We start from the raw sequence: 17,045 nt of genomic DNA on the forward strand, positions 1-17,045 counted from the left end.
GTGATTTAGCCCAATATTTAGGACTGAGAAGTACTGTCACATAATTAACTCTTTAATTTACCCAGGGGGTTTAATTAGCCTTATTAATTTTATTTATTATTATCTATCTGCCCAAGTGACTGGTGTAAAGGACATCAGGTCAGGCAGGCAGAAAAGTCTGGAGAAGTTGGCCATCTGTTTCTCCTTCTGGACAGATGTTGTAATTGGGATGCCTCCAGCCTAAGGGAATGGTAAGCCTGAGCTCCCTGCCTGGTCCAGATGCTGCATGGCTGTATGTGTGTGCATGGTTTAGAAAGTTGCTCTTTCACAAATAGTTACCAGTACTACAAGCAGTGGAGCACTTCAGAGACCATGTTAACGGGAGGTCTAGCACAGATCTTCCTTATGCAAGTAAGAGCAGGCTTCTTTTAAGGTTTTTTTTCCGACTGTAATTTTGGTCTGGAAGAGCAATGAAAGCCTGTGACACAGCCACAAGTGTCACCTTTTCTTTAGCAGCTGAGAAAATTCCCTTTGACTCATGCTGGGTTAAACAGTGGCCTCTGCTCTGGTGAATCAGCACCAAGCCCATTTTAAAGTTTCAAAATTTGTACCACTTGTTTATAACATGAACTTTTGAAACAATAGTCACCTTCAAAAAAAAATCTCATGTCTTTGGGATTAGCTGTTTTTGCCATTGTCTAAAACAAACAGATACTAGATACAGCATGATGTGTTTAGATGTAGCTGAGCACAACATTGGGAGCCACTGAATGGGTTGAGAAGATACCACCTGGTGTGATGAGAGTATGAATCCTTTTGCATATATGCTCCAGCTCTGATTCTGTTGAAGCACTGGCTGCATGAGAAGAACCAATATTTATGAGTATGTCAAAGGACAAAAGTTCAATCACTTGGATGGGTTTGGAAGGAACACTTGGATGGGTTTGCTCAGACTCTGTGGATTCAGCTACAAGAAAATTTTTCCACAAAAAGTGTCTGTCCTTGGTCAGGCTGCTTTCCTCATCAAGGATTCTCATGATAGCAAAGGGTAGCCGATGAACACAAGAAAATTACAAAGGGTTTTTCTCTCTGACATGGAAGTGATGTCCCCTGCAAATCACAGTTCAATGCAGGCAAGAGTGGCCTCTAACAATTATAAGGTAGGTTTCCCTGAAGGCACAACTATGGGATGACCCATATCATCTTGCTGGTTCTGTGTCAGCCCGCACCACCAAGCCTCACAGGATACAAGACCAAGCACACATCATATATAAGATGGTGAAGGATGCTTTTCTTTTCCTGTGAGCCACCACACTCTTGAGGTCAACACACAAGGTCACACTGTATTTACTCCAAGGGTCCAATCCAATACAATGGGCTTTGTGACCTAGAGTGTGGTCAGTGGATGCAGTTGGGCACTCTGAATGACTCTGCTTTAACTATAACAAGAGCAGTCAGTCAGGTCACCTTTTTCTACTTCTGCTGTCAAGTGGATTGCAGGGTGTCATGGTGCATTTCCAGCCTGTTCAGAAATGGTGTCTGTTATTGTCCTGTTTCATCTACTCCTGACCACGTGGATGTTAGCTGGTTGAGTACTTACTCTGAGTTACCCTCCTTCCTGGTACCTGGGTATGAGGAATATGCTACTTGAAAACTCCCACAGAAGAAAAACATTTCTGAGGAAAATAGAAGCAGAGTGACATTTTCTTTACTCTTTTGAACGTTTTACAAGGTGAAAGCAAAAAGAAGCTCAAGATTTCAAAAGAAGTGCAAAGTACACATTTACATGGTAGAACTCACTGCCACATGCCTCAGCATGCTGGGGAGGCCAGCAGGTGGATGGGTTCAAATGGGGATTAGACAAATTAGTCACGTCTGTTAAAATGGTGTTACGGTTACATGGCCATGAAGTTGCCAGAATGTTGTTGTCACTGGAAGTAGAGGAGGCATTTCAGCAAAAGATGTATGCATGTGTGTCATATCCATGCTCCCTTTCCCTGAAGAACTGCTTGTGGACTACAGTGGGCACAAAATACTGGAAAAGGTGGATCCTTAAATTGATCCAATTATCAGTGCTTATGTTCTCCCCCTTACACCATTCTATTTTCTTTAAAATGCTCTTGGGTTTGTGACACTAGTCACCTACCTCTAAGGATGGGATCATGTTGAAAGAAGTGACGATTAGAGGAAGGAACTATTTATTTTCCCTCTTCTCCTGGGTGCTCCAGCCCAACCTGACCACCTCTGTTCCAAAAAGGAGACACCCATTTTTAATACCTAAACATTCACAGTAATGCTTGTAGCTTCACAGGGGATGAAAGAAACATCTTTCTTGTATCATTCTGTGTTTTTAAAACCTATTTATAATTGGAAAAGGAAATTTTCACATATAAATCCTAGCATTGTTCAAGTGAGGATGATCTTTTTGTAGATATTAAATTTGCAAAAATATTTGATCTGTTAATTTGTGGATGAAGTTTTAGTTGCTCCTTTGTTTCTTAATCAAACTATTACACTATCAGGCAGTGGAGACCTGAAGTTGAATTTTTTGCATTAGGAAAACTAAACTGCTTCAGTTTACTCTAGAAGTGGCATGAAATAAAAGGACTATATACAACTGGACACTTAGAGTATGCTATTGAATTTAATTAGGGTCCTTAAGGTAGTCAGATTGATTTACAATATCCTGAAAGTTTTTCCTTCTGAGATGAGGATTTTTAGAAGTTCCTAAGAAAATGAATACCACAGTGAAACTAGATGTTTTCATAAAGACTAATGTCATGAGGGGCATTGATATGTAAGCCTCACAGAATACCTGGGACTGGAAGAGACCTCCAGAAATCTCTGCTTCAGTCCCCTGTTCAGAGATGATCAAGGTAAAATAGGTTTATCTGTAAAGTAGTTTGCAGATAAAGTACTGATAATTCCAAGTCTAGTTTCAGTTTAAATAAGTTTGTTGGTGTATGGAATATAATTCTTAAACTCACAAGGTCTTTTGTATGTTGAGTTCTGCAAAATTATTTCAAATTTGTGTGGTTTGAACAGTAGAGAACTGCTGTGTTGCACAAGAAACTGGTGGGTTGCTACAGTCTTCTCATCTCTAGCTGTGAGGGCGTATCAGCAGCCTAATTGAAACTAAGTGCAATATTCAGAAAATATTTAATAAATTTACTTTTAAGGGGTATCTAATTCACAGAATTTGCCATATGGCGGGAAATAGTATTATCTGCATTGATTGTAAGATCTTGAATATGGTTCCATTTTAGTAAATATTTTTCCACTCATCATATCTATTCTGTTATATCTATGATGGCCATGGCTCGTGGGACATTAATCATCAAATAAGGATCATCTTTTCAAGACTGGGATTGTAAATCTAGCATATGGAGCTAATTGGATTTGAGAACCAGAGCAGACAAGATTTGTTTCAGGGCTAGTGTGACAGTGGAGTTACATCATGCAGTTTTGTTTGTTCAGTTGTGCATGTGGAGCACTGAGCAGGAGTAAAATACTGCATTGGTTAAGCAGTAAGTGGTTAAACACAGCACTTAGGCTTGCATGTTTTTTAAGTGGAATTTTCTGGAATGTCTTTTGAAGTGCCACAATGCCATCTACTGGCTCACTTTTCTGTGGTTTTTCCCAGAGGGGGATTTCTTCTCTACACAGGTTTATATGTAAGATTTTTACACAATATTTTTGAATAGCAAAATAAACAAACTGAGATAGCATGAGCAAAATAATTTTTGGATGTGTATGTTTGTTAAAGACATAATGCATCATATAGATCAAAGAATCATTTGGAATCTCTTACCAGTTAGTCTCGCTCTCCTTTTGTTAAAACTCTGGGATGATTAATATTGAAAGATTAAGGACAGATCTCTGCTTTACATAATAGCTTGTGTGTAGTAGCTTCACTGTTTTCTGTTTATAGTCAGTCAGTTTCCCTTCTTTTTCCAGTGTTTATATACAGAAAAATTGAAAGAAAATTATGAAATACTTAAGGTGTCAAGCCCCAGAAAGAGCAAAGGGCTGTATTAGAATTTTTTTCAGACAGGATTCCTCACTGACAAATTCCTAGATTCAGTCTATTCCCCATAACTGTCTCCTGTCTCTGCCTTCCCCCCAACATGTTTAGTCTTTTCAAGATTCATCAACAACCTTCCATCAACCAAAAACTCCATAGACTTTTCTAACAACCATTTTGGAGAAGTGTGTATTAGAAAATATTATTCTCAGTATCAGACTGTTCAAACTGTAAATGAGCAGCAGGCAATTCTAAGAAGTTTTATTAATTATTTTTTTTTCCATCAGACTGACTAATAGAGGAGTAGCCCTCTGTCTTCCATTTGCTGCCAACAGAAACAAATGGGCAAATAAAAAAATAATTAAAAAAAAAAAAAAAAAGACAGGAACTGTAGGTACAGGTAAACACTGTTTTTTTCTAGTTTCATTGCTGAGTTTTTCTTTAAGCCATCTGGAGAGTTTCCCTATTAGTTGGTCATTCTGTTTGTCTTCATAAAATACTCTTCACTTTTAATTTGTTTTTCCCCTTCACATTCAATTTTTTCCTAACAGAAGTTTTTTATAATCCTGCCTTTATTCAGTCTAGTTAGGAGAAAAAGAAACATTGGTAATGGCTTGTAACAATTTGAATTGTTTTTGTAATAGATTTGTAACTCACTCAAGCACAGCTCCAGAATCATTATTCAAAACAACAGAGCTAGAAAAAAATTCCAGCAGTTTCCTAGATGGCCTATAATGAAGGTAAATTAAAACATCTGTGCCCTTCCTGGCCTTTTATCCTTTATCTCACTGACATTCAGAAGGTCAAGTGGATCTTGCCAAGCCCAGTTTTTATCTGGTAGGAGCTGTATCTTGCTGACAGCTGCAGAGCGTCTGCACGTCAGTGTGTGCACTGGTGGAAGAGCCTGAGTGCTTTTGGCCAGCTCATATGGAAAGGAAGGTGTCTGTGTGCTCAAGTTAGTGCCTCTTTGGGGTAGTGGGTTATTGCCCTGCAGCTGGTGGGCTGTATGTTGGGAGCAGTGAAGCTGAAATGATCCTACTTGGCGCCCGCGTTGTCTTTTGTCACATAAGTGATCCGTGTCAGAAAGGGTGCGCTGGGGAGTGCAGCTCATTGGCAGCTCGGGCTTCCCAGTCTGTGCTAAACAAGCCACCCAGAACGGGAGCTCTGCCGAGGGGAAAGCCCTCAGTGGTGCATCCATCACTCTGCGGCTTGGGTTTGGCCACAGTGTTTTGGGTGAGGAATGCTGTTCTCTGATATGTGCAGAGGAACAGACGTTGCTCCCTGCCTGTGTTTGGAATAAGTGCTAACCTCCCACTCCTAATTATTATCTGTGCTGCAAAATACTAGGGCAAGCCTCTGCTTAGTGTGACATTAAATAAGGGAGGACTGGCAAAACCAGAAGAGCAAACAGGATGATTTTATACCACATCTTCCATTACAATCTCTTTTTTTTTTCTTTCTTGAACTGTCCTATGCTATTGCAAAGAAGGGAGAACTAATTAGGCCAGTTGCTGAAAGTGTTTTGCCACCCACACTAGTGAAAAGAACTCTTTGTACAGAATTAGCTCTTACCAGCTGTGCTAAATCCAGTAATTTATCTTTGCCAAAAAAAAAAAAATACTGCTTTAGTTTAGTCCAATTAAACAAGTTAATATAAGCTATACCCTATATCCACACAAACACGGATATTGCCTGCTCAAAAGCTGCAGGGTTTGCAAATAATTATTTTCTCCCTCGTTAATTTTTCTTACTGTTCGTACAAAGGGGTGGGTGGAGGAGCGCTGGGAAGCTAACCCATTTGCGTATGGAACTGGCAGTGTGTGAGCTGTCCCCCTGAAGAGCAGTGTGATGGCAGGACACCCACCTCAACTTGGGCAGGCTGGAGCACGAGGGCTTGGCTTTGGCTTGGTGTGGTGCTGCAGGGGATGTTTGCCTTGGCACTGAGAGGCAAGGGGAGCACTTCCTGCCCCAGGGGAGAGGCTGTAGGAAGTCAGAAGCCTACCTGCCATCACCTGGAGTAACTTCAAGAGGAACAGAATAATTCACTATGTTTTGCAGTTATGGCTCCACAGACGTTGCTTAATCAAGGAGATCAAAGTCATGTTTTTTGACTGGGGTGTTGGTTTGGAAACTGAGCTGGACCTGAGAAATTATTTCAAGGTGACCCTAGCACCTTGGATAGCAAGTGAGAACTCACAGGCCCAAACATTGACTGAAATTCAACAAATCTATTCTCAGTCCTAAAACATTAATGTCCTTTCTTCTCATTGGCTTCCTACTCAGGTTTTTAAAGAGTATAGACAGTCTAGGCAATGAAGTTTTTTGTAGCTTTCACTGGAACTCTTCCAAAAGAGGGGAGGAAAAGAAAAATGCTCTTTTAAGCTTGGAGGTTTGGAGATAGTAAACCAAGAAGGCTTAGCAAGAAAAAAGAAATCTTTAGATATCCTTCATCACAGAAAGTAAGATAAACAAGGAAATTATTTTTATGATTTTGTCAGGAACAGATGACTGTAGTTTAGTAATCTGTAAAAAATTTGCCAAAAAAAGGAAGTCTTTTTAATGCAGAAAAATAAAAATTTATTTCTGTCCTGATATACTTTGAGATCTCCTAAACACTGCAGTAGGGGCTTGATATGTAAGTATTTGCCTCGATGGGGTGCTCCTTTTTGGGCAAAGATGCAGATTGAATTAAAAACATCCAATACAAAATTTATCTTTGTAAATACAGCTATATTTTCTGAAGATAAATTCAATATGTTATTTCTTCTCTTTCAAATTTAATTTTGTAATTTGAATGGGCACAGAGAAAAGCCCAGCCTGTAATCACATCTGAGGTGTATGTAAGGTAACATCAGTGCAGAGGAAAAGACATATTGGAACCTTAAAGTAAATTGTTCCTCATATAAAATTAAGTTTAATCCTTGGTTATAGCCTTCTTGGAGGACAGGGGAAATTCATTTTCTCTATCTTTTATGTCTTGGAAAATTGTCTGTGTTACAAATTGACTTTTTTTTTCCTGAAACACAAAAGGCCTTGTTACTTTAAAATGCTAGTAAAGCACCTGTCAGTTTTACAAAACACAGTGTACCTGCTGCCATCCTCTAACCAGCACCAGGAATTTGGTATGGACAGTTTAGAGTCTTGAAGAAGACACATCACCATGAAATAAGTAAACTATGGCCAACATCCATTCAAATCCAAAATTCAGCAGGTCACTATGTCTTTCACGTCCCTAAACACAGCTTCAGTAGCAGATTAAAAGGCATTTTTTTAAAACATTCTTCTGGCTCAAAGGACATTAACAACACAGAAAATTTAAATTTCCACGTTAAGCAATATTACAGTTCTGAGTTACCTGAATTTTTCCCCTTTATGTTTGGTGGTTCAGATAAGATCAGAATAAATAAAGAATACAAATCCAAGTTTATTTAGTTAATATGATATTCTCTTGCCAAATGTACACAGTGTGTTACACTTGAAAGGAAGAATATTCGATGCATGTTTCTGTAATAGGTGATTGTGCCAACCTGTCTTAATTGATGCAGTTTTCCTACTAGCTGCAGATAATTCTCTTGTTTAAGCGAGTAATCGAAGATCTGGGTTGTGAGAGTAATTATACATCTCTGTACTTCTGCTACCTATACGTACTTCCTATAAAATATTGGGCAGGATGCTGCAGAGAGAGGTAGCTCCCACAGGAGAGTCCTCAAGCATAATACATGTTGTGTACTTGTTATCCATTTGTCTCGTGAAATTATTACTGCAGGTGTTTGTGCAGCCTCACACTTCGGTACTGCAGATACTGAGAAAACTTCTTGTTCAGAAAAATCAAAGTGAAAGTGTAGCAAATGTGCACAGGTGACAACTGTGCTGTGTAAGATACTACAGGGATGAACTCTGAAGGGACATGAGCGCAGGCCCAGCTAGGATCAGAACAGCTGCTGGCTTCAACAGCAGGGGTGACCAACATTTTCCATACTGCCAAACCAAATGCATTTTCTGGAGCCATCAGCATTGGCATATGCCACAGCATTTTCTTCACTGAAGAATCAGTGGCTTTAGCTGTTCCCACCACTCTGGGCTTGCTCATTTCTGGGCTGCTTTTGATCTGTGTCAGCTTCGACATACTCTCTGGCACGTTTCTTGTATGCATCTTCCCAGAACTACATCCTGCCAGTCCTGCTTTTCAGTCCTTGGTATCTTGGTACTTGCTGTCTTAAAATGTCTTAACTCCTGAAGTTCAGCATTCCCCAAGGAACATACTTTATGTACTTTTCCCCTTGCACTTACTTTATGTACTGTTCACTTAAAAATGTGGTGAAGACAAAGATTTTCAAGGCTTTAAACAATCATCATTTAGACAAGCAAATCTCAGTTAAAGACAGAAAAAGTCCATGTATCATTTGCTGCTCTGGAACTTTCTCTGAGTTTGAGTGGTATGGGACAAAATCAGGTATTTTCAGGGACTGGAAGAGACAATCAATGTAGAAGGTGATGAGCATTATAAAAAAAAAGGCAGGGAGGTACAGGTGGATAAGTAATTTTCTGAAAGACATTAATTTACAAACATGCCGTATACCTCTTTGTGTGACTGTTTAGCGGCTCTCCCCAGCAGCCAAGTTCCCCAGTTTACATGAGAAATAAGACTAAAGATGATTCTTTTAGTACATTGCATTTCTGGCATCTGACTTTAAATACAATTGTAAAAGGTGGTTTTTAAATTATGATTGTTGTCATAATGTTGTGGAAGCTCATTTTAGTACCACAGTAGTTCACAGTATGAAAATTTATTAGGGCTGCAGAATTACTTGATCATGCTACTCAGTAAGCATATTTAATATCTGCTTATAGCTGTCCATAATGACTACATTTTCTTCACTGTTTCATTCCAAAAGTCCCTTGGAAGTAGTGATCCAAGAAAATACTGAAGAGTAAAATATTTTCCTTTTATAATGACAATTTAGTTTTTGTATGTATTGTGTAGTTAGTGTATCTGCAATACACAAACATTATAGTACTTTCATGGACCTGGTGCAGAATGTGTGTTTTGTGACAGTGGCTGTTGTATTATACTAGTGACAAAAGTAAGGCAGGCACTCACATTGGCATTGATGAATTCTGCTTATGTAGTTGCTACAAAACATAGGGTCCTCTGTGAATGGTCTGGGTATTCACATACCAAATGTCTCAGCATTACTAGACTACCTGTTACACCACACTCAGCACAATGTTATCCACATCTTTGTCTCTATATTTTCAAACACTAATGTTTTATATTCCTTTCCTTGCTACCCTCAGCATCTTAACTGAGTGATTTTTCTCTTCATGCTATATTGAAAAAAGATCAGGCTATTTTAGGTTTTTCCCCTTTAGCCACATGGGATTGACTCTTTAGAAGACCTGCTTTTTCTGTGTTTAGCTTTTTGAGCAGTTGGAGCTGCTCTCTGAAGGTTGAGGCTTTCTATGCAAATATGAGAGAAAAAGCAAGATGCTGAAATAACACCAGCAGGTAAAAAATAGGGAGGGAAGAGAGGTGGGAGCCTGGAGATTGCCAGGATCCTGAAAGCATGAAAAGATCATGCTCAGAGCATTACGTCTGCACACCTGCTCCTTCCTTGGATGAGTGTTGTATCAAACCTTCACCTGGCTGTTTAAGCCCAAAATCAGTCACTGCTTGCTTTCCTGTGGCCCACTCTCTAACATTTTTGTATGGTAACCTTTGCAATAGCAGAGGGTTGATTCTTCCCCTTTGCAGCCATCTGCTGTTGGGCCCTGCCTGCTTTTGAGATGGCATTTTTCTTGTCCACACTCCTTTTTATCTGCAGGCTGAGTAGCGTGCAGGAAACGAGAGAATTAAAACTGTGACTTTACTGAAGGCCTATATAATCTGGTCCACTTGGCTTTCATAGAATCATAGAACAATCCAGGCTGGAAGGGGCTTGAAAGACTCCTGTTTTGCTTTCTGTTATGAAGGCCCTTGTTACTTCAAGCTACATCAAGTGTAGCTATTTGGAGTAAAGGCCGTGTCTGTCATGCCCATATTGTTTCTAAGGACAATAGCATTTTTGTGTAATTTTAAGAAAAAGGGGCTCTCTTAACTGAGAGATAGTAAGTGTTTAAAAATAGTAATCCCTTGCTATTTTAGATCACCATCTACAAAATACACATGAATATATATGCTTACAGTATTTTATGTGTACATCATTGCTGGAATAGGTAAGATTCTCTGCTCTTTTTGCTGAAGAGTATCTCTTCAGGGAGACCCACAGAATAAATTAATGAGAGTGTTAAATAAATACATCATCCTGCTTCTGGTAGGCCGAATGAAGGTGTTCAAGATAAAGTGCATATGGTTGTAACAAAATTACATAATTTATCATTATTAAGAGAAATAACTTTCAGATACATTCTCGCCTGTTAGCTATCTTACTTTACTTCACACCTTTGTGAAAGCCAGACAAATGGTAGCAATAAATTAATATTTCCTGCCTTTTCAAAAGCTTCATGTAGCAGCAGTTGTAGGATATGTTATGGGATAAAGAAACAAAGAAAACAGCATTTGCACAGCTCAGGCTTACCAAAGTAAAATACACTATAGTTCTAACTTCTCAGCTCTGTGCTTTCCTTCACTTCCTTTCCCATTCTCTGTAGACAAATGGAATCAATTAAAATAAGGGAAATGTCTCCAAAATATTTTTTTCCACATTGAGTCCAGCTCTGGAGAGCTGGAATAACCTGTGTGTTTAAGAAGCCAAATGCAGTTTTTCAACATTCTTTCCTGAGTGAAAATAAATAAGGCTGCTGCTGTAGCATTTAATACCAACACAAAGAATTGGCAAGCAACTGAATTTATTGATGAGGTTTTGGTTCCATTTGAGTTGTACTAATTACTCTGTAACACACTGGTGTGTTTATTATTGCAGTAAAAGATAATCTAAAAAATGTCTGTCCATATTCATTTAAAAATAAACAAAAAACATTAAACTGACCTTAGTAAATATGAAAAAAATACTATCATTTTTGTGCTGTGTATAGCATATCAAATTTTGGGTGTGGGGGAGAAAAGGTAATGCTTCTTAAGAACAATAACCACTTCACTTAAATTGGAAATAGGATTGCAAATTGGTTGGCATCATCTAATAGGAAAGACTCTAGATAAACAGCTTATAAGACTGTTGCCAGCTCTTAAAATAACCTATATTCTTGAACATTTCTATTCTTGTCAGCATTCACTTAAGATGCATTTTATAGTTGCCGTGACAGAAAATATGAATGTGGAACTTCTTCATGTAGTGTTAGAGGCCCAGATTAGCAGCCGTAAATGCAATATGACTGTGGTGTCATCAGGGATTTTTCTTCCTAGTTAAGATTCAGCAGTGTGCCCATGAGATACACCTGTCAACTTCCCCAGTGCAACAGGAAAAAAAAAAACAACTTGATTTTATATATCTCTGTGTGTGTGTGTATAAATATATTAATACACATGACCTTTTCCTTTTTCTCCATAATAAAGAACAATGAAAGTGTATATGTTTATATGTGATCCCTGGCTGTAATAAGGTGACAATTTCTTGCCTGCAAATTTGTAAAAAAAGAAAGAAGATGGCGATGTTTATTATCTAGAAATTGGTATTTTTCATATATTTATGCAGGTGTATATAACAACCTGTATGTATATTAGATATGTAAATGTGTTTAATATGTAAAGCTATCTGTTGTACATCAGCTTTAGTTATAAGCAGCATTTCTTCAAGAAAAACAGGAAACCATTGTTACTTCTCCAGTGATTATCCTCTTGGGAGATCAGTTTTTTTAAAAAACTGACCCCTAGAGAAATTGCTGTCTTGCAGTGTTTCTGTATTACTGTGCTGTAGTGGCACTTTTATGTGTTTAGGACTTGCATTGTCCAGTAAGTTGATTCTGCATAAGGTGAGAGTGTTGCACCCTCTCGTGTTAGGCCACTCCTGCTTTTGTCTGCCATCAAAAAATAAACAGTGGCATGAAAAAAAAAAAAATTTAAAAAAAAAGAGTTAGTTTGCTTTTGAGGGCAGAAAGGCTGTTGCCTAGCTACTTACCTGAGTAATTGTAGGGCAGTCACCCTGAAATTTATCAGTGAGACCTCACACAAGCAGGTAGCTGGTTATTTGGAGATTGGCAAGTTTGGCAGGATGATAAGGATGAGTAATTCAGTGACAGTGAGAAAAAGTATCTTCATCTGGGCTCAGCAGGATTTGTTAGAGCTCATGGGTTATATGCCACACAATTATAATTGTGTAAAGTACATGGGGAAAAGAGATGTCTGGCCATCTTTGTGCTGCAGAGCCTAAGGAAGGAAAAATGTGGTGATTAATTAAGTAGACAGACATTTATACAGAGCTGCCAAGGAAAGATGCCATCATACTTTTCAGAGCAGAACTATGTACTCTGAGTGAGGCAAATTCAAAAAAAAAATTTTAAAACCCAGTCACCTTATTATCAGCCTTGCAGAAATATGAGCAGTCACTTCTACCTCAACTCTGAGCTGCAAAGTAAAATCTTAGTGTGGATAAAATACACAAGACATGCCACATACCTTCAGAAACTGGAGATTATAATCTAGTAGTATTTTGCAAGTAGTAGCAGTAGGTCTGCAGGACCTACTCCACCAGCTGTGTCAAGATGGGAAGGCAGCCCCTAGGATTCAGGTTAGCCCCTTGGATTCAGGCTGCCTCCCAGGCCAGCACCGTCCCGCTGCAATTGCATCTGTCACATGGCTTGGCATGGAAGCCACACACAACCTGCTCACCAGCCACAGGTGTCCCTGAGAGTCAGACACTGGCAGCCAGACACCTTTAGAGAGGACAGAGTTCAGAGTTCTGTCAATTTGGCTGGATTTGTTGAATTTTTAGGGTAATATCATGTTCTTTCAGTGTCTGCAGGACATTCAGATTTTGCTTCTATAATTCTTCTTAATTCTACAATTTAATTCTTACTGCACCTCCCCATACACATCTTTGATGCACTGTTATATAGGAAAAACCTTTCCTACATTATTTTTTCCCTCAATAGCAGTGAAAGATTCCATGAAGTGGCTAATTCCTGTGGTTGCTTCCTGCCAGCCATGACAAAGGACTAGTACTTGCTTCCATATGAACACACAAAGACCTAATAATCAGAGAATGGTTGGGTTACAAGATGAACAAGTGCTTACTCTTCAGTGATTTCTTTTTCACCATTTGTTGTCTCACGTCTGCTGATAAATCCCATTCTGAAGCCCTAAGCCTTCTCCTGGATTCAGACAGAAGGCAACAGTAAGGTTTCAAGAACAAGTCTTCTTGTTCACAAAAAACAGCTGACTATATAGACTTGTACTAAATCTTTGAACAAAGACAAATTGTCAGGTTTTGAGGGCTGGACCTGTCAGAACCAAAGTACATACTTTTTCAGGCAGAATTTAAACAGCAAATAATTCAAAAGGAGCTGCGAAGCAACATTTGTATTTTTATTTATTTTCTTCTCCTGATGACAGTGCGGTTCTTTATTGCGCATTCTTTCCTGGAGAATTTAATTGTAATGTGTTACCTAAAGAGGTAAATAAACTTTTGGGTCACCAAGTTGCTGAGCAAATCATAGAGCCTTTTTCCCCAAAAGTTTCCTGTGGTCAATGGAACTCCCCTGGCTCTGACCTATGCACTGGTTTCCAGCCACCTACCAGAATGTGGTGTACAAGCTACAAACATGCATGATGAAAAAACAGCACACTAGGTAGCCACTTAAGTCTCTAATTTGGGAGAATGATCCACAGTGAGTGCATGCTGCTGAAGTGCTTTCTTTAGACTCGGGGTGGTGAGGACACTGTAAGAAGGCTGTTGTGGTTCGTAGGGTTAATGAGTGTCAGTGTGTAAATATTGGTGCAATCCTTCTGCTGAGGCAGGGGATGTTTATGGATGGGATTTTTTCAGCAGCTATAAATGGAAGGTTTGTTTGTTTTGTCTAAGGCACATGGGAAAGGCTTGATCATAACTTTAAAAATTCAATGCTAATTACTTAAAAGAATCCCTAGGTTTCAAAGTTCAGCTTACAGTGCCATGGCAGAGGTTCTGGAAGGGAGGCAGCAGAGCAGGCAGGCTGCAGCAGCCCAGCAAAGGCTGACAGCTCAGCACTAGTGGCTCTGCACTTGCTGAAATGCCTGCACGCCTGTGGTTTGCTAAGGAAGCAGCTCACACATAAATCTGTGCTTTTATTGCATTCAAGTCAAGAGGTGCAGCAGTAGATAACATCACCTGTTGGCACAGGGACAGCAAACAGCAGCTCATACCTTTCTCCTACAAAGCCATCTGCCCCAGCTGAATATGATTGACTGAGAAGTCACGTACTCAGTCTCATGTATCTCCCCAGCTGGGGGAGAAAAAAAAAAAATGCAATTCAGGTTTCAGCATTTTTGTAATCCCTCTGAGCCTCCCATTAAATTTGCTCTACTGTGTGGGAAAGGATTAAAGATTCTTTGGGCTCCAAAACACAGTATACAAAAATTAAGTACTTCAGCATGGTTTGTGGTAAGGCAGCAACTAAAGTGTATAGCCTGCCACATAACCCAGAGCAGTGAGTTCTCTTTGACAAGTAACACTTGTTGACAGCTTAAAATTTCTGTTGGTAACACATGCCACAGTTGTGTATGGCCTTTGTATTAAATATTCTGTATGCAACATATTTCATAAGTAACTTCAGAAATAATCAGTTGTTCATATGCTGTTACTAACTTAGCTCGGAGTGCCAAAAGAAGGAAATATTTGTTGGCAAGGAAAACTTCTATTCCTTTATGAACAGCTTCATAAATGCTCCCTTGTAATAAATATTTCAAGATTAAAATCAATGTGTTACAAGTTTCAGACAAGGCTGTTTATCAAGATTAAATAGTTCATTTCCTAAAAGGCAATATTATTCACATTTTATGTGAGTGTGAGCACAGATGAGAAATTTTTATTCAAGAGAGGCCAGGATTTTTTCCCCACAAAAAATGGTAAATGGAAAATGCCAAAAACATTCTTTCCCTGACTTTTTACTACTTTGAGAGCTTGACTTGCTGTTAGGCTTAATTTGCACAGTATTAAATTCTACTAAATATACCATGCTTAGTGTAATTCAGCATCTAGCCTTTTTTGTCCTAGTTAAGACACATAAATGTATGAACCTTTTTTTTTTTTTTTAAGGACACAGAACTACTGTGTACCCAGGCCTGAAGGAGAAAGAAAGTATGGGCAAGAAAGGGCATAACAGATATTAAAAAGTAGACTCCAAAATCCATACTTTTAAAAATAAACATTGTCTTCTGCTTTCATTACCCTACTTGCATGAAACTTCTTCTTTCCCCATCTCAGCTGCTAAGCCAAGAGCTGTGTGTGACAGCTGCCAGCTGCTCATCCAACCACAATTTACCAATGTTATGGGGAGACTAGAAAGTGCTAAAGAACAAGAGGAGTCAAAGCATCAGTGTTGCATTTTTGTCATAATTCATTTCCTCATTGCACTAGAAAGACAAATATAGGAGGTCTGAACACCACCTCGTGAACAAGAGGTAGCTCCAGTGTGTCTAAAATGCTACTGCTGAACTAACAACTGTTGAACTGTTTTACCATTTGTAAGGCAAATTAAATTAGGATTCCAAAGGAGCTGGAAAATAATACCATACCATGCCATTTATATCTAGGCTCTCCACCTAAAGAGCATAAGAAATACCTGCTGATTAGATCCATATTTTTGGTTTTCATTATATTTGTCTTTTCATTTTTCTCATCATAGAGCCTGCTTCCTTTTTCTCTGTTGTAACTTCAAATGGTTTGTTTTTGAGACCTTAAATGGTATTCCTCAATTTCATTATTTCAAGATTTTATATGTGCAGGTATTTTATGTGTTGGTTATTTTTCTTAAGATCTAGACAAGTGTATTGTTTACAAAAAGAAATGTTTATAGAAAGAGAAATGTAATTATGAAAAAGCTTAATATCTGGGCTATTCAGTTCTTGGTGGTGTTTTTGTGGGTGTTTTTTTTTTTGGTGGTATTTTGTTGGTGGTGTTTTTTTTTTTGTTTGGTTGGTTGTGTTTTTGTTTGTTTGTTTTTTTTTCCTGTGGAGCCTAAATTATAACCTGTTTACTGATATTTTGGTTTGATTTCAGGTTACCATTGACCAGCTGTACGCCACAGAAAAACTGGTCATTGAGAGTCCAGGAAACACATAGCCAAGAAAAGCCTCTGATCCTGAAACAACACTGGACCATCTTCAGCATCCTACAGTGCCACATACAGAAACTGCACATGCACATCTGAGCTTGTCTGTTCAGCATAACAAATGCCTGAGAGACTGTTTTTGGCAACCAAAGTTCTATTTTCTAAAGGGTCACATGTTCTAAGATAAATGGCTGTGATTTATAATAGTATGTAAGGTAGTCTTGGAATCTGTTTGCTTGTGTGTCCTATGTCATGGAATAGTTCCTGCCCTATTTCGACAATAAAACTCCATTATACTACCTGCAACCAGCTACATTATTCTGCTGCTGACCTTGTCTCTCACTGACCACAAAAAACATGTTAGATGTAAAACCCCTCAAGATTTAAAACCCTTCACCCAGTTACTAAGTTTGTGTTAATCCCGTTGCACTTAAAAATATCCAGCATCTGAACTAAATGAGTAAGTACATACTTTATTTAAAGTATTAAAACCAGAGATGGCCAGAATTTTCATCTCCTGGACTTTGATACTTAAAAGTATCATAGGCTGCATTGTGTGGTTTCCTTGAAGAGCATCCCTTGACATTTCAGGAGGTAACATAAAAAATTCACTAGTTCTTTCTTTAGTTTCCAAGAGTTAATAACCAGTCTTGTCCTACTTTTAACATAATTAATTGATCAGAATAGCAGAATGTAAGACTTGAATTACTGAGGCCTGGGAGCTTTCAAATGTTTTTTCACTACCCAGTCCTTTAATTTGTTGAGGTGCAGCCATTAGCAGAAAGCTCCACATCACTTTATGAAAGATTTCACTTTCTCACAAACATCATGAATTTTG

The 17,045-nt window shown here is 38.6% G+C and overlaps 1 protein-coding gene across 3 annotated transcripts in view; it reads left to right on the plus strand.

The window, feature by feature from the left end:
• LYRM4 (LYR motif containing 4) overlaps positions 1-16,520 on the plus strand; it is an 87,489-nt gene extending 70,969 nt beyond the window's left edge. For all 3 annotated transcript variants that reach the window (XM_053970026.1, XM_053970042.1, XM_053970052.1), the window contains one exon: positions 16,156-16,520. In XM_053970026.1, the coding sequence (XP_053826001.1) occupies positions 16,156-16,218 (63 nt within the window). In that variant the 3' untranslated portion in view covers positions 16,219-16,520. The remainder of the gene's footprint in view (positions 1-16,155) is intronic.
• Positions 16,521-17,045: the final 525 nt, after the last annotated feature.

Source organism: Vidua macroura, chromosome 1, assembly GCF_024509145.1.
Source record: "Vidua macroura isolate BioBank_ID:100142 chromosome 1, ASM2450914v1, whole genome shotgun sequence".
In the NCBI taxonomy this organism is placed as follows: Eukaryota; Metazoa; Chordata; class Aves; order Passeriformes; family Viduidae; genus Vidua; species Vidua macroura.